This window comes from Oncorhynchus mykiss, chromosome 2 (genome assembly GCF_057628025.1).
Source record: "Oncorhynchus mykiss isolate SJ-2025 chromosome 2, ASM5762802v1, whole genome shotgun sequence".
NCBI classification, from domain to species: Eukaryota; Metazoa; Chordata; class Actinopteri; order Salmoniformes; family Salmonidae; genus Oncorhynchus; species Oncorhynchus mykiss.
This window is the reverse complement of record NC_143023.1, coordinates 33527667-33548728: the sequence shown is the minus strand read 5'-3', so window position 1 is coordinate 33548728 and position 21062 is coordinate 33527667. Positions and strand designations below refer to the sequence as shown.

General features: G+C 41.0%; 1 protein-coding gene across 2 annotated transcripts in view; it reads right to left on the bottom strand.

The window, feature by feature from the left end:
• Positions 1 to 14: 14 nt before the first annotated feature.
• LOC110488020 (ubiquitin-conjugating enzyme E2 E2) overlaps positions 15 to 21062 on the bottom strand; it is a 31260-nt gene continuing 10212 nt past the window's right edge. Inside the window, exons 1-4 of one of the 2 annotated variants that reach the window (XM_021559985.3) lie at positions 20335 to 20586; positions 2790 to 2922; positions 1250 to 1397; positions 15 to 761 (exon numbers count right to left, since the gene is read on the bottom strand). In XM_021559985.3, the coding sequence (XP_021415660.1) occupies positions 664 to 761; positions 1250 to 1397; positions 2790 to 2922; positions 20335 to 20435 (480 nt within the window). In that variant the 5' untranslated portion in view covers positions 20436 to 20586 and the 3' untranslated portion in view covers positions 15 to 663. Of the gene's footprint in view, positions 762 to 1249; positions 1398 to 2789; positions 2923 to 20334; positions 20587 to 21062 lie in introns of those variants that run through there. The other variant, XM_021559979.3, reaches the window with a different exon arrangement.

Below are 21062 nucleotides of genomic sequence, written 5' to 3'. Positions count from 1 at the left end.
TACAGAAGAGTATCTCACAAGCCAACCAGTGTTTTATTGGGTGCTTCATTAATACAAGTGCACAACAAACCACCCTGCCATGCCAGAGTAGCCGGTAAATGTACAAGTCCTGCCTCTTTCACAAGCAGACCTATATTTCTGTGGTCTGCCTCAAAAGCGTTTGAAAAAATACATACAGTACAAACAAAACCAGAAAGCGTAGAAGACAAGTCATTTGATGCAAATCTTCCTTCTGTTCCATGCAGATACCATTGATGACTGGAATAGGAAATTAAAAAATACACAAGAACCTAAAGTAAAAAGAGTATATAATCTGCATTTTGTTCCTGGAGCCACTATGAAAACAAGGATACATACTGTATAGTTGAGGGACAATGCTTATTAGAATAATTGTCTTTTTTCAATACATTAATTCCAACATTCAGATATTGGAAAATAAAATCCCAATCTACTCTTTGTATAAAAAAAGAAGCTTTCAAGTCAACAAGGAACAAAGGACAGTTCTTTACAAAGAAAAGGTAGATACAAAGTTTTGGGTGGGGGGGATTACAGGTATAACATTGCACTTAGTGAGTGTGCTTTGAAAGGCTGGGGAGAGAGGTAGAGAAGTACAGTGGGGGTGGGGTGGGGGGGGGTGACAGTGGAAAAGTCAGACAGGGGGCTCTATGTGGCGTATCTCTTCGTCCACTGCTTGGCTATTCTGTCATGTTCCGTTCTGTTTGTCAGGTATTGTGTGGCAATGCTCCCCACCAGAGGGTCCGCTGCAATGACAAAAAAAAAGGATGCAGATCAGAGCATGCATTAATGAATAGCATTTCACCGGTGTATGGTTTTTTGGAGTTTAGAGCATATTATTACATTGTATTAAAATATGAATAAGATCATTTAAATTCCATCAACAGGTTCAACAGCAACAGAGCTACTGTCCCTGGGGAAGGGAATGCTGGAACACCACTAGAAGAGCTGCAGACAGTTATCAAAGTATGAAACATTATCACCATCTCTGTGTGTAGATGTTTCCTGCTGAGAGTTTACATTATCTACACACAGAGATGGTGATAATCCTTCATGCTGTGAGTCTACATTATCTACACAGAGATGGTGATAATTCGTCATGTGGTGAGTTTACACTACCGCCATCTGTGTGTGTAGATAGTGTCAACTCAAATGTAATTTAAAATCAGTCATGAATTACCAACTGAAATGAGAACACTGCAGCTCATGATGTGGACATTGACAGGTCTCTTACCTGGGTTACAGTCTGTGAGCAGAGAGCAGATGGACAGCAGCACCTTGGAGATGGTGAGGGCAGGGCTCCAGTTGTCCTTCAGGATGTCCAGACAGATCACCCCCTGACTGTTGATGTTACAGTGGTAGATCCTCGTCCGAAATGTTACCTGGCGATTATAGGAAAATAAAGCATTTATAGTTTAGAAACATGCTTCAGCGGCAATACTGGCAGTGGAATAGTCTAAATTTGACAAAATAAAAATGTAAGAAACAGAATTATGTAATTTCTTTGTTGAGAAGATGGTGACAACCCTTACAACACAGCTGCAGAGTTTTGATATACCATAAAAAATACCAGAATTTTAATTTGCCTTCTAATTTCCTTAGGCTTTGATATGGCCAACAGGGTGCAGCATGGTGCATTTACCAATATGCAGAAAACCTTTATAATTGTCATGAAATTCCCCAGAAAAAAAACCCATGCCTATCTCTAATCTCACTATAACCGTTACATATTAGTTTGAGAGGAAAACAATAATTCCTATAAGACTTTAACAGGGAATCAAATAATGGGTCAAAATTACTTTATTTGGTTTCATATGTGCTTAGGTCAAACCTTTGTACAACAAACATCCACACAAAAGTCCCTGTTAAGTTTACTACCGTGTTTCTGATTGACAGTGAGTCTGACATCTGTTTAGGCCTGACACCTGACACCGGCCCAGTACTCCAATCACCAACATCTGGACAGACTGACCCTGACCTTGCAGAGGAAACTTCTAATGAGCCTTGGCATTTTGAACACACCAAGAATAAGACATGATAAATAACCCCACAATGGTGCACTCTCTGCCCCACTAACCCTAACAACCAAATCGTATACTTCCAATCTGTCCAACAAGCTTGTCAAACTGGAGTTTCAGTTAGGGGCTTGAAAAAAGCTCTGGTAAGAGTCTATAGTATACAGCAAAAGTCCAATGGAGCATGTATTGTGCGCTACAGTGACGGAAGAACTGGCTACAGATCACAGTGGGACAAAACACTTGAGCCCTCTGGCTACACTGAGCAGAGCTTGAGCCTGTGGATTTGTTTGAGTCTGCTGTCAAACAGTAGAGCCGGTTCTTACACAGCTCAGAGAGAAACAGAGACAAAAAGAGAGAATGAAAGAATGGGGGGAGGAAACAGACAAAATGAGAGAGAGAGAGAGAGAGAGAGAGAGAGAGAGAGTCAGAACTCAAAATGAAAGCAAGTGAGAGGAAAATTGGGTTCTAAGAAGCACAAAGAGATATCCAAAAGCACATTTCATACACTTGATAATGACATCCACTCAACAACCGAAAATACTCCACAGGGTACATTTCATGAAAAGGCTAATAAAGAATGAATTTAAAATATGGACAGTGAACTGGTAAAGGCTTGAAGGAGCACACCAGATTTCCAGAAAATCATGTTAGCTGTTGAAATTACATTAAAGCAAGAGTTTTCCACAGAGGAAGAAAGCAGCACAATGGCACTAAAGCTATAAAACATTTGTGGTCAGTGTGGCAAGGGGTGCTGACCTTGGGTGGTTTGAAGGGGTAGTCGGGTGTGAAGGCGATGTCGAGGAAAAAGACCCCTCCCTCGTAAACAGAGCCCGGTGGTCCCAGGATGGTTGACCTCCACTCGTAGATGTTGTCTCCTTTGGGGCCGGCGCTGAAACAGAAACATGTCAATATGTTTAGGGGCATTGGGATCGACAACCGGCTACTGACAGGGTAGCCTAAAGTAGACAAAGTCTGAGTCCAAGTGAGCAAGAGAGTGAGGAGGAAATGCTTGTTTCTGACAAGTTAAAGAAGCAGAGATTGGAGATTCTCAGTCTGCTCTTTTTAGCCCGAGGTTTAGTTCTGTTCAATGATTATCACTCAAGCCATCTAGGTTGTGCTGCCAAAGCAAATCTGAAACATTATTAAACCCCCCCAAAATGTGCAACATTCAATGGCTAATATCACCATCCATCCATTGAAATAAACAGTTTGTCAGTTGGATTGAGGAATCTCATTTCACAAATAGAGAACAATAAAACAAATGGTCAATTCATACACAAAAATATAATTGTCTCTTGAAGGTCCTTTATTAGATGAGTAGTTATGTTGAATGGGGTGAGGGTCACATCTGTTGGATAGTCTGGTAATTAATGTAATTTCCATATTAAGTCTCCACCCTCCCCCAACAGAAGACTGTCTGGAACACCGACCAGATCTGAAAGCCCAGGACAATGAGGAATTCCTCAGATTTCATGGCATTTCTGTACATGAACTTTAACATCGACTAAACCCACAGGCGCACACAAATGACTACACACACACACACAGACGACTGCTCACAGACACTTACACATACTTAGAGATTGGGAGCAGGATTGCAGTAGCACAGAAAATGCTTGACTATCAAAGTCACCAATAGCTTTGCTCATGTTGACAAGCTCCAATAATCTGTGACTGATGTTTCCAAATGGCTATGTCAGAATGAAATGACAAGCAAGTTATGCTTTCTCCGCAACATAATAATCTCAAATAGCACGACTTGAGTATCAAACATGTGTCTGGCTCAATGCATGCCCATGAGAATGGATCAGTCTCCACAAATAGAATGAAAGGACTAGACACTTCCTCTTTCCTGTAGTGTCAACACATGCAGATTTCACTTATCTTGTTCGAAGCCTTCTTTAATTAGTTCATTATGATCCATTCTTCCCCAGGGACTTGAATATTTTTCAATAGCTGTGTTGTGCCCATAAGAGCAATGCGAATCTGGACTTATCTTGATGAGGCACAAAGGAAATCTGTTTTATACTGGTATGATTTGGAAATTACCTAAGCATAGCATCTGGAGACCATGTTGGGCAATATTCATTGTCAGTGCATTGCAACAGGCCAGATGTGGCCTATTAATAGCTAGCTGTAATGAATCTGAGAAATATTCTGATGTTGCTTAGGTGGGTGAGGTAACCCCTGCACTGTTCATGGAGAAAATGAGTTGCAACCAGACACAGGGAGAACTGTTTTTATGTGGGTGGGGGAAATAAGTTATTTACTCATCAACACATCCCTGCACCAGAGGTAATCTGCAGAATTAATGTGTCATGTTCATAAGGCCCGAAACGGAAGAAAGATTAGTAAAATGGGAAGGTTGTATGCGAAATTATCCAATGAGAACTCCTTGTTTTCACTTTCCATTGAAAATGGTTTTGCCACAGTGTGCCATTTTGAACACCACACTTTGGCTGTAGGCAATTTCCTTTTCAATACTTACGGAAAAATGCTAATTTAATCAAGCGTCTACATTCAACATGATTCAAGGTGAAAAACTCAATGTAGCTTGATGCAATATAAAAATATATATTTTTCCTCCCACTGTGCCAGATGTGTGATCCTTTTCAAAGCTGCACAGATACAGGGACTCTTTCATGTCCTTTGAGGCCAATCACTTTTGAGCTCAGAAGAGATAGATGAGACGGCATGGCAGAGGATCCACTCTACACAATCTCTGTGTAGATCTGACAACACACGGACCTCTGGGTAAAGGCTAAGTCAATAGTTTAAAGTACATGCCACGACTGGAGGTTGCCCGGCAACCCCCACCCCACCAGCAGCAGGGGTTGTGGTGCTTTGTGACGGCTGCCTGAGCGCTGGCTGGGCATTCAAGACTTGACTGACAGTCTCTCATTAGACTAGTGGAGTGGGAGAGCAGGGGAGCACGGTCGAGGCCACAGCATCGGACTGAGACGGAGAGAGGCTGTCTAGGTTTAGGATATCGACTGAATCAGCATCCTGAATGGCTGAGAGAGAAAGGGAGATACTGCTCATCCTTACATCCTGCTTTGGTCATGGGATGAATAGGGATGTTTTATAGCAGATCCTATTCACCTAGCAAGGGGTATGATCATTACTGAGCAACTTTAAAATGCACAATGATTTTAATGCTAGTCAGAGGATTGCAATTTAGGATGCTTAAACATTTATAGGAAAATAAAGTGCCTGCTCAAAATCTTACGTCAAGTCGCTAGACGTTAGAAGACTGACAGTGCACTAAAATATCTGTTTTTGTCATGTGGCATAATCTAACCCCAGACAGTACTTTCACTACACCTAGGCCTATAGCTGAATACTGCGATTTCGCAACTGTAATAGAGCTCTCCTCGCTCTACTATGGGAAAACTCTTATCCATTAATGCAGACATATCTAGTTAAGTTCAATACACATGACATTAAACATGAATTCGCTACGGTTTGCAATAATATCCTCTGTGTGACTTGAGAGTTATAATAAATCTGTTGTACATCGGTAGATTTCTTTGAGTCACTGAGTATTTGGGTCATTTCTTCCAAGAATCTGGGATACATTAGTGTGCGGGTGTCCGTGAGAATCTACCACTAGCCATCCTCTGCGATTACACTCATGTGGGAATGGCTCCAACAGCTGGAGTGCTGCCTCTGCAACAGAATGCAACCAAACAGAATCCCCAAATAAAACCCTTCAGGCCCGATTTACTCTGCTTTCAAACCGCGGTGGAACTCACTTATCTTGATCGAATCCAAATAAAAAAACAATGCCAAGCTAAAACATGTCATGCTCGTCAGTTAGCTAGGCATGGTCAATTCCTTTTTAACATGATACAACACGTATCTGATGTTTTATCCTTTGATCATGCAATATTCTAAATGGAATAATACACTGGTAAATCTGGCATACATATGGAAACTGTCAATTCACGGAAGATGGCTATTCATATGACCGCAGACACCAAACCACTGACAAGATCATCTACATGATGTTGAACGACGACATGGACAAACCACATACATGTCATAATGAACCATGTTCATTTCATGTATGCTCTTACATGCACAGAGGACAAAGAATCTATTCTGAAATACGTCTCATTACTGCCTTCATTTTGTTCAACCCCAGAAAGAGTACCTGCTGCCAAGGCAGCAGCTAATGGGGATCCATAATAAATACAAATGACACCATTACAATATAAAATATGCTAGGCTGGCTGACACAAAGAAACTCTTAGAAAATGTCATTTTTATGGCGGCCGTGTACTGCACGCCTTCTCAATGTATACACCGTTACACACACACACACGCACACCAAAGTTGTAGTTACTAGAAACTATCCATGTAACAAGCTGTGATCCACAAAGTAACAGAGACCAGACATAATTTCCATATATTATTGAATAACCTTTCCTTGCAGTGGCTGTGAGAGACTAGTGCACCCTGTGCCCCATTTACCATGGTCAATATTACATGATTCCAGACAATCTAGAGATTGTGCCAACATGCCATAACCTTTATCATATGGTATGGCGATTACAGTAATCTCTGGCAAATTGGCGACCTTCCCTCCCCGGGCTATCTACAGCTCTGGTAGTATCAACAGCTCTGGTGATTCTCCCTGACATTAGGGAAGAGGTTGAGTTGACAAGCTGATGCAGACAGGTGATCAGCCTGCGTCATTTATCTTACTCATGATGACAGAGACAAGCCCATGACAGTGTTCTACCGCTGCGGACCTCAGTTACAGGGAACATTGTTTGATTGCGTGTGCGCGCGACAAAATCCCTCAAGTCAGACCATTCTGGGAGGGCCCATGCCGTTCACTTTCAATATTTATGGAATTTAGTGGGGTGTTTTCTGGCAAGCACTCGCTGTGTGTAGGAGTGTGTCTGTTCAGCAGAATGTCTAAAATGTTCTCTCTATTCCACCTTTGACATCCGCTGTGCAGCCAGAGACAAGAGAGCACAAAAGGTTATGGGAGTGTAATTTATTCCTCATCTTATTAGCTTGTTGACACAACAAGCTAATAACTGCAGAAGACAGACAGAACCGAGCACAGAGACAGAAACTATGCCAGCATTTGTGGTTCAGTTCAAGGTCAAACAAACTGTCAATGAGTACAAAATAATAATTCAAATATATGTTGCCAGAAGCCAAATTACCAACAACCATATTAAAATCAAAAATGAAAAGGCATTTGGGAAAATGTTCATGTGTTGAGTTGTTAACATACAAGGCCAGGGAACCTTATGGATGTAGAGTTTAGAGAATGTACCTTCTTTTACAGTACCAATTGAACATGTGCTTGGTGCAAGTGGCCCAATCCTCCAGAACTACAATTCCTTAAAATAATTGAGCAAAAACCTTTCACACCTCAAGCTGTTCAGGATGTTGCTGTATAAAAATGGTCTCAAAATTGACCGCCACAGCAAAGGTGTTATATAAAAGACTAACGGAACCCGTAATTGAATGTGATTCAGTCTTTTTAATTGCTGCCATGTGCAAATAGAGCTATTATCTTAATTATTCACCATTCCAGTTCATTCCCTTTAACCACTTTTCTTTACTAATGGCATAGCCATTCAGTTAAGATCTTCTGTTCCATTGGCGCGGCGGCTGTGGCGGTTATCAGAAAGGGAACTTAATGAAGCAATCTTCGTTTCCCCTGACCGTGAAAGCAAAGCCCCGACAACCAATTACCATGTAGCTCAGCAGCAGAGGTGACACCTCCCTCCGCGGCCTTTCGTCTTTATTTGCACAAATGACATGGTTTGTTTTTAAATCAAGCCTTTTTATTGTTCATCCTTACTATGAATACTGTAATTATTTGCCTGTGATTTATCCTGAAACAAGCATTTATGGCAGAAATGGTTGAATATGTGCACGGTTTCCTCGAGTCCAAGTGAACCACATACCAATATTTACCCCATTTCACATGCTGGTTCAATCAATTTAAAACTACCTTCCATTTGGTCTTGATGAGAATGTGTACTTCGGAAGGTACTTCAGATACTTTTATGACATCAATAGTTAATCAAATATGTTCTATTCCCATTCCTCCATTCTAATTTCTGAAGATTGTTCTGAAAAACAGGGACTTTGGTAGGTAAACATTATCTCCTCTCAGCATTGCTGGTGGGTCCCTGAAGCAAGCTTCTTATGCATTGCAAATGTTTGTCTCAGGACTCAATAAATAATGTAGAGCATATATCATTATCATAATACACAGGCTTCGCATACATTAATGACTCAAAAATGATGAGTCATTAAAATGTTGTTTTTTTTTTATCACTTAATCCACAGAGTTTGTGTGTACTGAAGTATGTCACAACAAACAAAAGAGGCCATACTTGAAGTAGCTACATCAGAAAAGCACTGCTGCTCTCACTCCAAACCCTTAACCATTCAGCCACGACCAGAGTATTTTTCAGTACACATAACCCCCCCACAAAGCTTCAGCGCCCGGGGCAGTTGCTTGGCCTTGTGGCCAAGGAAATGGACTCGTTACCAGAAGGTTACTGGCAGAGATGAGTGGTGCGGTGTTATTCGTTGGTGAAGCACGATATGTAGCCTGGCTCCCATCTCTATTCAGCTATTACATTCCACTCCTTCGGCAATTCTATCGTTAAAGAGCTTGAGAAGATCAAAGGATTTGATCCGGATTCGTTAACCCTCACAGCTATCATCCAATCACAGCGTTTATGCAAATGCAACTGATAGCAAAAGGTTCCAATTTACTTCATAAATTTGATTGGAAACACTCTAACATTGGGTATTCTGATGTAATACATTTCATTGTAAACATAAACATTGGGTGTTGGAAGAACAGAGGATTCCCCATTTAATGCATTTTTACCACCAGCCAATGTGATCACATAACATCAGAGAAGCTGAACAACAACACAAACACAACATGCAACAATTTCAAAGATTTTACTGAGTTATAGTAAGGAAATCAGTCAATATAAATTAATTAGGCCCTAATCTATGGATTTCACATGTTGGTCACAGATACCTTAAAAAAAAAAAAAAAGTAGGGGCGTGGATCATAAAACCAGTCAGTATCTGGTGTAACCATTATTTCCCATTTCTCCTTCGCATAGACTTGATCAGGCTGTTGATTGTGGCCTGTGGAATGTTGTCCCACTCCCCATCAATGGCTGTGCGAAGTTGCTGGATATTGGCAGTAACTGGAACACGCTGTCGTACACGTTGATCCAGAGCATCCCAAACATGCTCTATGGGTGCCATTACTGGTGGGTATGCAGGCCATGGAAGAACTGGGTCATTTTCAGCTTCCAGGAATTGTATACAGATCTTTGCAACATCGGGTCATACATTATCATGCTCAAACGGCAGCGGATGAATGGCACAACAATGGGCATCAGGATCTCATCACAGTATCTCTATGCATTCAAATTGCAATCGATAAAATGTAATTGTGTTCGTTGTCTGTAGTTTATGACTGTCCATACCATAACCCCACAGCCACCATGGGGCATTCTATTCACAATGCGGACATCAGCAAATCACTCACCCATAAGACCGGTACAGTTGAAACCGGGATTCATCCATGAAGAGCACACTTTTTCAACATGCCAGTGGCCATCGAATGTGAGCATTTGCCCACTGAAGTCGGTTACGACACCGAACTGCAGTCAGGTCAAGACCCTGTTGAGGACGACGAGCACACAAATGAGCTTCCCTAGGTGGTTTCTGAAAGTTACTGCAGAAATGGTTTGGTTGTGCAACCCCACAGTTTCATCACTGTCCAAGGTGATTCGCCTCAGACCATCCAGCAGGTAAAGAAGCTGAATGTGGAGGTCCTGGGCTGGCGTGGTTACACGTGGTCTGCGGTTGTTGTGAGGCAGTTGGACATATTCTCAAAAATGACATTGAGGCAACTTATGGTAGAGAAATTAACATTAAATTCTCTGGCAACAGCTCTGGTTGACATTCCTGCAGTCAGCATGCCAATTGCATGCATCTGTGGCATTGTGTTGTGCGACAAAACTGCACATTTTAGAGTGGCCTTTTATAGTCTCCAGTACAAGGTGCACCTGTGTAATGATAATTTTGTTCAATCAACTTCTTGATATGCCACACCTATAAGGTCAATGGATTATCTTGGCAAGGAGAAATGCTCACTAACAGGGATATAAACACATTTGTGCACAAAATTTGGGAGAAACATGTTTTTAGTACGCATGAAACATTCCTGGGATCTTTCATTTGAGCTCATGAAACATGGAACCAACACTTTACATGTTGCGTTTATATTTTTGTGAAGTATGTTTTTTAATTACTCAAAATAAGTTACCAAAATATATTTCTACTTCTGGAAAACGCATCAGGCTAGGCTACTGGTTCAGGAGTATTAAGAGACATACAGAGTGGATGGAAAAGAGAGGCCAGTGGAGATGCCAACAGAGATGCATGCATTGCGCAAAAATTGAACAGTGAAGACAGAGAAGTTAGAAGTTAATTCACAGGCTGGGGCATTAACAGTGGTGTGGGAAAAAGTACCCAATTGTCATACTTGAGTAAACGTAAAGATACCTTAATAGAAAATGACTCAAGTAAAAGTCACCAAGTAAAACACTACTTGAAGTAAAACACTACTTGAGTACAAATCTAAAAGTATTGGGTTTCAAATATACTTAAGCATCAAAAATAAAAAGTATTCATAATGTTTTATTCCTTATTTTGAGCAAACCAGACGCCACCATTGGCGCCACTGATAGCCGGGGCGGGGGGACGACGACGACAAACTACAACACCCAGACATCATTTACAAACAAAGCTTGTGTGTGCAGTGAGTCCGTCAGATCAGAGGCAGTAGTGATGACTAGGGATGCTCTCTTGATAAGTGCATGGATTTGACAAATTTTCCTGTCCTGCTAAGCATTCAAAAATGTAACGAGTACTTTTGGGTGTCAGGGAAAATGTATGGAGAAAAAATACATTATTTTCTTGAAATAAAAGTAAAAGCTGTCAGAAATGTAAATAGTAAACTAAAGTAGAGATACTTAAGTTACTTTAGTAGTACTTTAAAGTATTTTTCCTTAATTACTTTACACCACTAGGCATTAATCTACCATTTGTATGCTAGTCTACATATTAGGCCTTGCCTATTGTAGTGAATTTAGGTGATGTGATGAAACGGTGTTGCCCTTTGCTTAAACATGAATAGAATGGGCTGGTAATTTGACTGGTAAATTCATGGGTACACTCGTAATGGCCGTCTGGTGTTGTGATGCAATAATTTCCATAGTAATGTAGAATGTTCATTCAAATGACGATGCTCATGCATTGGAATGTAATTTTGGTTCTCTCAGTTGAGTTAAATCAATAAATCACAGCACATCTTGATGGGTTCTAGGGATTCAAACTGACCCTCATTAAACCAGTCAACAACCGGTTACATTTTTTTCACAAACAATAAAATGACTGACCAACAGAAAATATTATCAGAGATCTGTATACAATGACGAGATGCTTATGTTTCCGCCCTAACAATGGTAGTCGACCCAAGGCGGGAAGGCAGGCGACTAGCTTAGGCCCAAAATAAGCCCATAGAAACGCATTGGGCTTATTTTGGACAGATCTTGGCGAGAGTAAAACCTCTCACTTCGCCTCTTCCTCTCTGATACTATGTAAGCATACAAGGACCGAACATTTTTCATTAAGTGCATGGAAACATGCAGGAATAGCAAGCCGAAGGCTATATATAGCCTATTATTGAACATGCAACTCATGTAATGAAGCAGCTAACAAAACATCCTTTTCAAACATTTGCCCAACTGCAATTAGCGGAAAACAGTTCTAAACTGTGCACTTAATGCGAGCAGTTCCATATGTGACAGAGATGAAAATATCAGGTAGAAACTTAGAAAGAGGGGGAATCTAATAGCAACTACTATGATGGGTTGCTAAAATGACTAGGATTGTGCTTTTGGCTTCTGCACAACGATAGAAAGTTTATATGAAAACCAATAGAACAAGAGATAAATGCTGGTTAATGGCATGAGGAAATCTATAAAATAATTGCCTCCACGGCTTGATTTTCGCATGGCTACTTTGAAGCAAGGTAAGACGTGCCTCATTATTTGAAGTAATGTAAAACGTTCAGGTTTCAAACAATTATACCACCTCAAGCTCACATGGCAAAGTAGTGGGTGACCTTTGATAGTCAACGGTAGGCAGGCTATAGCATATGCGTCCGAATGGCGATTGGGAGGGCGCGAGTTGAGATTGACAAATAAAAATAGCTACTTTTCAATTAATCGTGGCCACCAAAGTTATCACGCGATTGCATTTAGAATTGTTATTTGTGCCGCAATGACTGAGCTTACAAAAGCAGGTTTCACTCCAGTAGCCTACAGGCTTTTGAGGAGAAACTCTTGCGCTGTCTGATAGGTGGTTGGCTATTCCACTCCTCAAACTAGGCTCTGTATGCTGTGCGCGTGTGATAAACTGCATGACGATTTACGAAAATACACACGCACCAATTAAAATTCCACAAAATTATGCAAATTCACCTATAGACCAATAAGCATGACAGGTCAAATGTATTTTCCGGCAGTTAGCCAACTAACAGTTAACATCCCTAAAGTGTTCAATTCCTGCTTTTACCCTATGGGTACACTTGCAATGGCCGCCAGTCTTCCCATGCGATCATTGATTTGAATGGGGATGCCTGTTCTATTCATTCTATTTCTATGGCAGCACATGCAGTCCGGAGCTGGGAAAGGAGAAAATGTGGAAAGGAAAAATGTGCCCCCCCCCAAACAAATATGTACATTTATTTTTGTTTTATTACAGAGACCGCGTCATTTGGCTGGCCAATTACCAGCATCCAAAATTCCATGACTGTCACAGCCCTATCTGTATCCGGTATTACCTCATTAAAAAGTTTGTCCAACTGATTAAATATTTTAGGCCTAAGCCACATTTCTGTGCCAACATGGCAGAAGTTATTATTCATTTACATACATTCTCAGGTTATTACTCATCTAATAATGACACTTAATTTACAAGTTGTCACCACCAGAAATCTCTGTCGATTATGATGAACACATTGTATATTTGTGTCTGTACAATAGAAATAACTGAGATGGTAAAATAGAGCCTAATTCCTCTTGGAACGAACGGTCTATTGTTTGTAATTCGTTGAAACCCATTCAACTTTGAGATGGTATCCCTGCCAAAATGGTAATGGAATCGAAGAGCAACTCTTTACTTTGGAGTTATTTGTTCCTTTGTCAAGATTTCACTGTTTGCTTACTGTGGATTACCATCCTGTCCGTCTCAATGTCCTGAACAGCTTCGGTGAACCAATTGTGTAATGGCTAGACTTCACCATAGAGTGGCCACGTGATGTGTTACACTTGGTGTCCCCTAGAAAACATTAATAACATTTGGGACAAATGTTTGTGGGAAGCGCTGCACAAACGAGGACATTGAGAATCCAATGATACGCATGAATCAAGGCAGGCGGAGTTAGTTTTCAAACAAGTGCCTTGGTGAAGGGCAATAAGGATACATTAACGTGAGATGATGTCTGAGGTCTGGAACAGAGCATGCTACCTTTAGTCACAAAACAAAATGACCCCACTTCATTAGAACATGCCTAGTTCAACAGATGCTATACTATTGTCAATAGCAGATGAGGTGAAACATTTGAAATCATGTACTGCATGTACAAGTGTAGGATCTCAGTTTGACCTATATTGTCACAGCAAAATAATCCTGCTGCAAAAGGATTTTAACTTTTAGTACATAATGTTGCTTGATGAGTGGTTAGGCTATTAGCTGGCCAAAAGTAGGCTACATGAAAAGTGCAATACTGTTAATATAACCATGTGTTCGTTTATGTAAATCAATTCTCAGCAACAAAAGACTGATCAAATTAAGATCCTGTATTCGTACTAGGGTTTAATATGTTCCCTGTATTTTACAAAATGTTCCATCCCAAGATTAAATCACTTTTCTCCCAAGTAACCCGGAATTTCCCGCCAAAATCAGAAGTGTCATTATAAAGCATATAAATATGTCTGGATTTGATTAAAGCTTAAAGCATGAAAATTCAAACCTGATGCTACCTGAGCCAGATGATGAGCTCTACATTAAACACATTTTAGGAGCCCTAACCCCAAAAAGCACCAATGATTGTGCCGTTATCCAATAGGTATACATATGATAGGCTATCGCACGACAGAAAAACAGAAAAGCCCATAGATGTTTGCTCTCTTGGGTAAATAAATTAAACAAGCTCCAGTAATCTTGGACTGTATTACTGTACTGTATTATTGTACTGTATTATATGGACTGGAACTATGCACCTCGTTCGAACCATGAAGCTGGGAGAGAACACGTAATGCTGGTGGAAGACATGCACGCAGAAACCCCAAAATAAAATAAAACAAATCCCACCCCAGACATTGGTTATGATAGTGAAACTGATCAGCGATGTGTTTATGTTGTAATGCCATGGATGTTTATCACTAAACCACCAATACACAACAGGCCACACCCACATTGTAAAAACCAAACCCAGACATTATGATAGGGAATTTGATCATTGATGTTTATGTTGTAATCCTACGGATGTTGGGCCATCAGGACATGCCAGTTTTACACTAAAAGGATTTTGATTTTGAAATATAATAGGGTCCATTTACAATTTGTATAATTAGCCGTGCTTGACTGGGATGAAAGAATGCAGGCGCTGTCTTTTCCCAAGTTGGTCCATTAGACGTTTCTCATCTAAAATCACAAAATGACATTATGCTATTGAGACCTCCGATTGTTCTCTGTTAAGGGTTTATACACTTTTAACCAAATTTCCATTACTATAGCCTACATGAAAAAGTAAGCATTATTGACTGGAAGGCTGCCGTGTCTGATCCCATGTAGACCTACCATATCCTGCCGTTGTGCCCATGATCAAGGCGCTTAACCCCCCACAAAGTAGAACTCCACTGTCAGTCAAGTTGTCAACACGTGGTCAACCTTTCTTCTGGAGAGCTCCTGGGTGTGCAGGCTTGGCTTTTGATTCAGCCCTGAACCACCCAAGTCTACTTATCAAGATCATGTTGAGCAGTCAATGTGGCGGTTAGGCCAGGGCTTGAACAAAAGCCTGCACACCCAGTAGCTATCCTGGAGGATGGTTGCCACTATTTCAACATTACAAACCAATACCTTTGTCATCTAACTAGACATGTTTATATTCGGCTAAAATATTCATGTTTCAGGGGAGATAGATGCACATTATTTGTCGCAATTATATGGCTACTGTTAAATAGAGGGCAATTCCAGCAGATTTATTTTAGGCTATCCACAGTGCCTGTGGAAAGGGAACAATGACAATAAAGCTTAGTTAGTTAACTAGCGAGATAGCAGTTATGTTTTAAATTGGCTACAAGTTATGTAGTATGTCTGTTGTCTGTCATTTTATACCTGCTGCTGAAATCTCTATCCTTGGGAAACGGCCCCCTCGCACTGGCATACACACAGACACGCACTGAAGGGTCATTCCAATGATGGTTGATATGTAAATTTTTAAGTGAGTGATTGATAATATTTAAACGTGTGCCTTGAGGAATTACATTAACAAAACATTCTGGAACAAATTTTGATGACCTTACAAACCCTCATTTGATCATTTGGAGCAGCGCATGTGCATTTATGTCGGCGCATTTTCAATCGGCGCAATCTCAAAACAGCCCACTGTCACCCAGATATTCACAGACAAGCAGCAAATAAACTTGAACAAAGCAGAATCAGAAAGGAATGTCCATTCTCCATTGCTATTCAATGCAGATCCCGCCGTCATTCCACTTTGATTAGCCTCGATGTGTGAATCTGGGCCAGCGATAGGATACTTTGTTTTAAAGAGGAGCTGGTATGCAATTCCCCCAAAAATGACAGGTGCGTGTACATTGCTCCGTACAGCTCCAGCCCAAGTCAAGCACTGATCATTTGTAGGCTGATGCATTAGCCTACCTTTCATAATATTTCCCCTAACGCTGTATTACCTTCTCTTTCACGCTCAATTGTTCCTTTATTCCTTCGTCGCTCTCAACAGTTAAATGAAATACGCTTGGTTCTCCCCTCATCATCATCATTGTAATGACATGCTTGAACAATGACTAAGATGCAGACGGCGTTCGCTTCTCTTCACAAACATAGAATGGTTATGAAGAAATAACCGCTAAAGCCTATCGCCATCAAGAGTGCTCGTTCTCCTTTCAAACTCCCCAGAAGTTATTTTGGCTGCTGTATTTAACTTTCAGCAAATAAGAGCAAGCCTGCATCCCTCTTCGAATGATCCATTAGAACTGCACAAAACAAATGTCCAACAAGCTATTCTAGTCTAGCTTTTCCTGGGGCTCCACAAGAGCTAAGGAGAAGCCATTGGAGAGCTAATACTCCATTGAATGTATTGCCTAAAAGAGGCAGGCTAGGACATCATATACAGTGCCTTGCAAAATTACAACCTGTAATTTAAATGGATTTTATTTGTATTTCATGGACATACACAAAATAGTCCAAATTGGTGAAGTTAAAAAAAATAAAAACAGAAAAAAAGAGGTGCCTGCATATGTATTCACCCCATTTGAAATGAAGCCCCTAAATAAGACCTGGTGCAAACAACTACCTTCAGAAGTCACATAATTAGTTAAAGTCCACCTGTGTGCAATCTAAGTATAAATACACACACACACACCTTTCAGAACAGATTAGGCCCCAGAGTCTGCAACACCACTAAGCAGGGGGCACCACAAAGCCCAAGGAGCTCTCCAAACAGGTCAGGGTGGGGTTATAAAAAAATATGAAACTTTGAACATTCCACTGAGCACCATTAAATCCATTATTTTAAAAAATGGAAAGAATATGGCACCACAACAAACCTGCCAAGAGAGGGCCACCCACCAAAACTCACAGACCAGGCAAGCAGGGCATTAATCAGAGGCAACAAAAAGACCAAAGATAACCTTAAAGGATCTGCAAAGCTCGACAGCGGCGATTGGAGTATCTGTCCATAGGACCACTTTAAGGCATACACTCTACAGAGCTGGGCTTAAGCCATTGCTTAAAGAAAAAAATAAGCAAACACGTTTGGTGTGTGTCAAAAGGCATGTGGGAGACTCTCCAAACATATGGAAAAAGGTGCTCTGGTCAGATGAGACTAAAATTGAGCTTTTTGGCCATCAAGGAAAACACTATGTCTGGCACAAACCCAACACCTCCCATCAACCCTGAGAACACATCCCCACAGTGAAGCATGGTGGTGATAGCATGTTGTAGGGATGTTTTTCATGAGTAGGGACTGGGAAACTGGTCAGAATTGAAGGAATGGATGGCCCTAAATACAGGGAAATTCTTGAGGGAAACCGGTTTCAGTCTTCCAGAGATTTGAGACTGGGATGGAGGTTCACCTTCCAGCAGGACAATTACCCTAAGCATACTGCTAAAGCAACACTTGAGTGGTTTAAGGGGAAACATTTAAATGTCTTGGAATGGCCTAGTCAAAGCCCAGACCTCAATCCAATTGAGAGAATCTGTGGTGTGACTTAAAGATTGCTGTACACCAGCGGAACAAATCCAACTTGAAGAGGCTGGAGCAGTTTTGATTTGATCCCAGTGGCTAGATGTGCCAAGTTTATAGAGACATACCCCAATGGACTTGTAAGGCAACAACATAGGAAAATGCCAAGGAGGTGAATACTTTCCCAAGCCACTGAATATAAAGTGATCTCAAAGTATTGTAAGAGTGACATTTTTGTTTTGCTTTGCCTCATTACTCCAGCACTCTCTATTTGAAATTAACAATGACTATGAGGTTAAAATGCAGACTGTCAGCTTTAATTTGAGGGTATTTTCATTCATATTGGGTGAACCATTTAGAAACTACAGCACTTTTTGTACACCAGGTAAAAAAAATAATAATATGTCATGACATTTTTCAGTGACAAAACCAAATACGCTAGACAAGGTGAGATCTTTTGTGTCTGTAAAATTAATTGTGCGGCAAATGTCGGTGGAAATGCTTTTCTACTCAAAAATTGATATAAACCTTCATATCGACGTAAACTTGGAGTAATGCGATGACGTGTGTTACTCCCACTACGACTTGTCGGGAAAGCATGCAATTTATTAGGCTACTGATGGCTGATGAAATAAATTATGATGAACTTCACATGGTGGTGAAAGTGCAAGGTGATGAGCTTGATGATCCTTTCCAATAAACGTCTAGGGTCTTATTCTGGTGACATGATGATCACTGCTTGGCTGCGGTTTGTTAAATAAAAATTATCTTGCCCCTTTGTCTATAATAATCTCACCATGTAGTCTATATAGTGCGTTCGGAAACTATTCAGACCCCTTCACTTTTTTATGTTAGCGCCTTATACTAAAACTGATAAAATATTCCATTCCACCCCCCCCCCCCCCCCCCCCCCTCGAGGCACAGATCTGGGGAAGGGTACCAAAAAATGTCTGCAGCATTGAAGGTCCCCAAGAACACAGTGGCCTCCACCATTCTTAAATGGAAGATGTTTGGAACCACCAAGACTCTTCCTAGAGCTGGCCTCCCTGCCAAACTGAGGAGTCGGGGGAGAAGGGCCTAGGCCAGGGAGGTGACCAAGGACCCGATTGTCACTCTGACAGAGCTCCATAGTTCCTCTGTGCAGATAGAACCTTCCAGAAGGAAAACCATCTCTGCAGCACTCCACCAATCAAGCCTATATGGTAGAGTGGCCAGACGGATGCCACTCCTCCGTAAAAGGCAGATAACAGCCCGCTTGGAGTTTGCCAAAAAGGCACCTAAAAGACCCTCTCAGACCAGATTCACTGGATTGAAGAAACCAAGATTGAACTCTTGGCCTGAATGCCAAGCGTCACATCTGGAGGAAACCTGGCACCAGCCCTACAGTAAAGCTTGCTGGTGGCAGCAGCATAATGCTGCGGGGATGTTTTTCAGTGCCAGGGACTGGGAGACAAGTCAAGCGAGGGAAAGATGAACAGAGCTAAGTACAGAGCGATCCTTGATGAAAACCTGCACATTTACAGAAGTATTCTGCCCCTTTACTCAGTACGTTGTTGAAGCACATTTGGCAGTGATTATTTATATTATATACACACACACACTTGCAAAATTGTTTTTTTTTTTGCTTCGTCATTATGGGGTATTGTGTGTAGATTGATGAGGGGGGCTAGAGCGCACCTCTAGAGAAAACCATCAAAGTTAAATGCAATTATTATTATTTTTTGGTACATGGGAATTTCACCGTAAAATGTTTTTTTTTTTATGTGCACTACGTCACTATGCACAGCCTTTAATCTGAAATAAGTCAATTTGATGGAAATCTCTGGTGAGAAATTGCACATATTGCTTTTATGATTTTCTTTTGAATATTTGCATGAAAACTTGTCACCAATTGGAAAGAAACCCAGCTATTGTCCCAATACTTTTGGAGCTCACTGTAGATATCAATCGAGAACAGGATTATTTATGTTGGATTCCATTTGAATGGAATTGATGAAGAGAGAGAGTGCTTGCATGCACACTGATTTAAAGCAACGATAGGCTATTAATCTTTACAATAAAAAAATAAGTGACCCCCAAAAGCCCGATGGAGATTAGACATTCAGATATTAGTTCTAATATTTACTGTAGAACAGGTTATGTATGAGACGCATGGTCTGTCCCTACCCTGAGCATTGACGATTGATCATGCAGATAGCAGAACAGAGAAAGCATATAATTTAAAGGAGCTGCATCTGATGTCTGGCCGTGCAGCATTTAGGGTGATAAGTCCTATGCAGAAGTCAGGCATTCATACTTCTTGCGCTTCGTAGAGCAGCGCAGAGCTGTTGTGAAGAAAGTGAGTTTGTGTTATTGCAGGACCTCCCGCCAACCAACCATGTCAATGCAGAGCTATACGGAGCCCTTCGCATTGTTACAACATTTGGCCGGGCGCACAGCGATGCAGTAAGGAGCTCAATGGCCTCTGGCATGCCTCGGAGGCTCCGCAATTGCGTCACACCATCCATATGGCGTCTCCGACCACATTTTCGGATCAAGCATAAATGAGCTTTTAGGCCGTAGCTATGAATACGGAGTCTTCGCCCATGCCCCGCTCCAGCAAACCCTCTTTCTCAAAGCTAAGGAGCCTGATCATGTTTTGCGCATGTGTTATTTTACGCAAATATTCATTTTTCTAACGTAGCTGCTCACACTACCCCCTCTCTTGATGTTTCGCTCTTTACTCACCCTCTTCTTACATCCATGTTGATGTAGCCCGTCTCTACCTCATATTTCTGAACAGTTGAAATAAAAACCCTGCTGCAATTTGAACAAACATTCGAAAACATATATGATGAAGGCTATAACCTTCTCTGTCTGTCAGAACGGATATTGCAGTTGCACAAGCAGGAAGCAGTCCCTACACTTTGGAAAAAAACAATCAGCGCTGTGTGTGACGATGGCTAATCTTTAACTGCTGCCATATTGTAGTTCCTGTCTGCCTCCTGGTGAGTTTAGCATTGTTTCCACTGCAGTCATTAAGCTGTGGCGCTGAGGCCACAGCAAAGAAATATGGAACATGAAAAAAAGATTCTACCGAGGTGCACTTTGAACATGATAGAACAGTCCTCTGCAAACAAAAAATGTAATGAATAAAACATTTCAGACAACCCCATAGTAGAATGGTTTCTATTTACCTAGTCGGCTTGTTGTTGTGTGTTCTATGCAAGATAAATATTCCTCTCGAGGCACATTAAAATTATGGGAACATGGGGAAACATGCATTTTGACAAGTAGTCAATGCACAACAATTCTTGCAATAGCTGGTAAAACAGCAGCTTTAATGGCATTTGTTAAATAGAGGGGGATCCCAGCCTTCCATTCCTACTTGTATTTTGCAACTTCTAAATATGCGAACTGCACCATTTTAAAAAGTTCAGCACATGAATGCTAAATGTAACTCGGGTAATAATAAT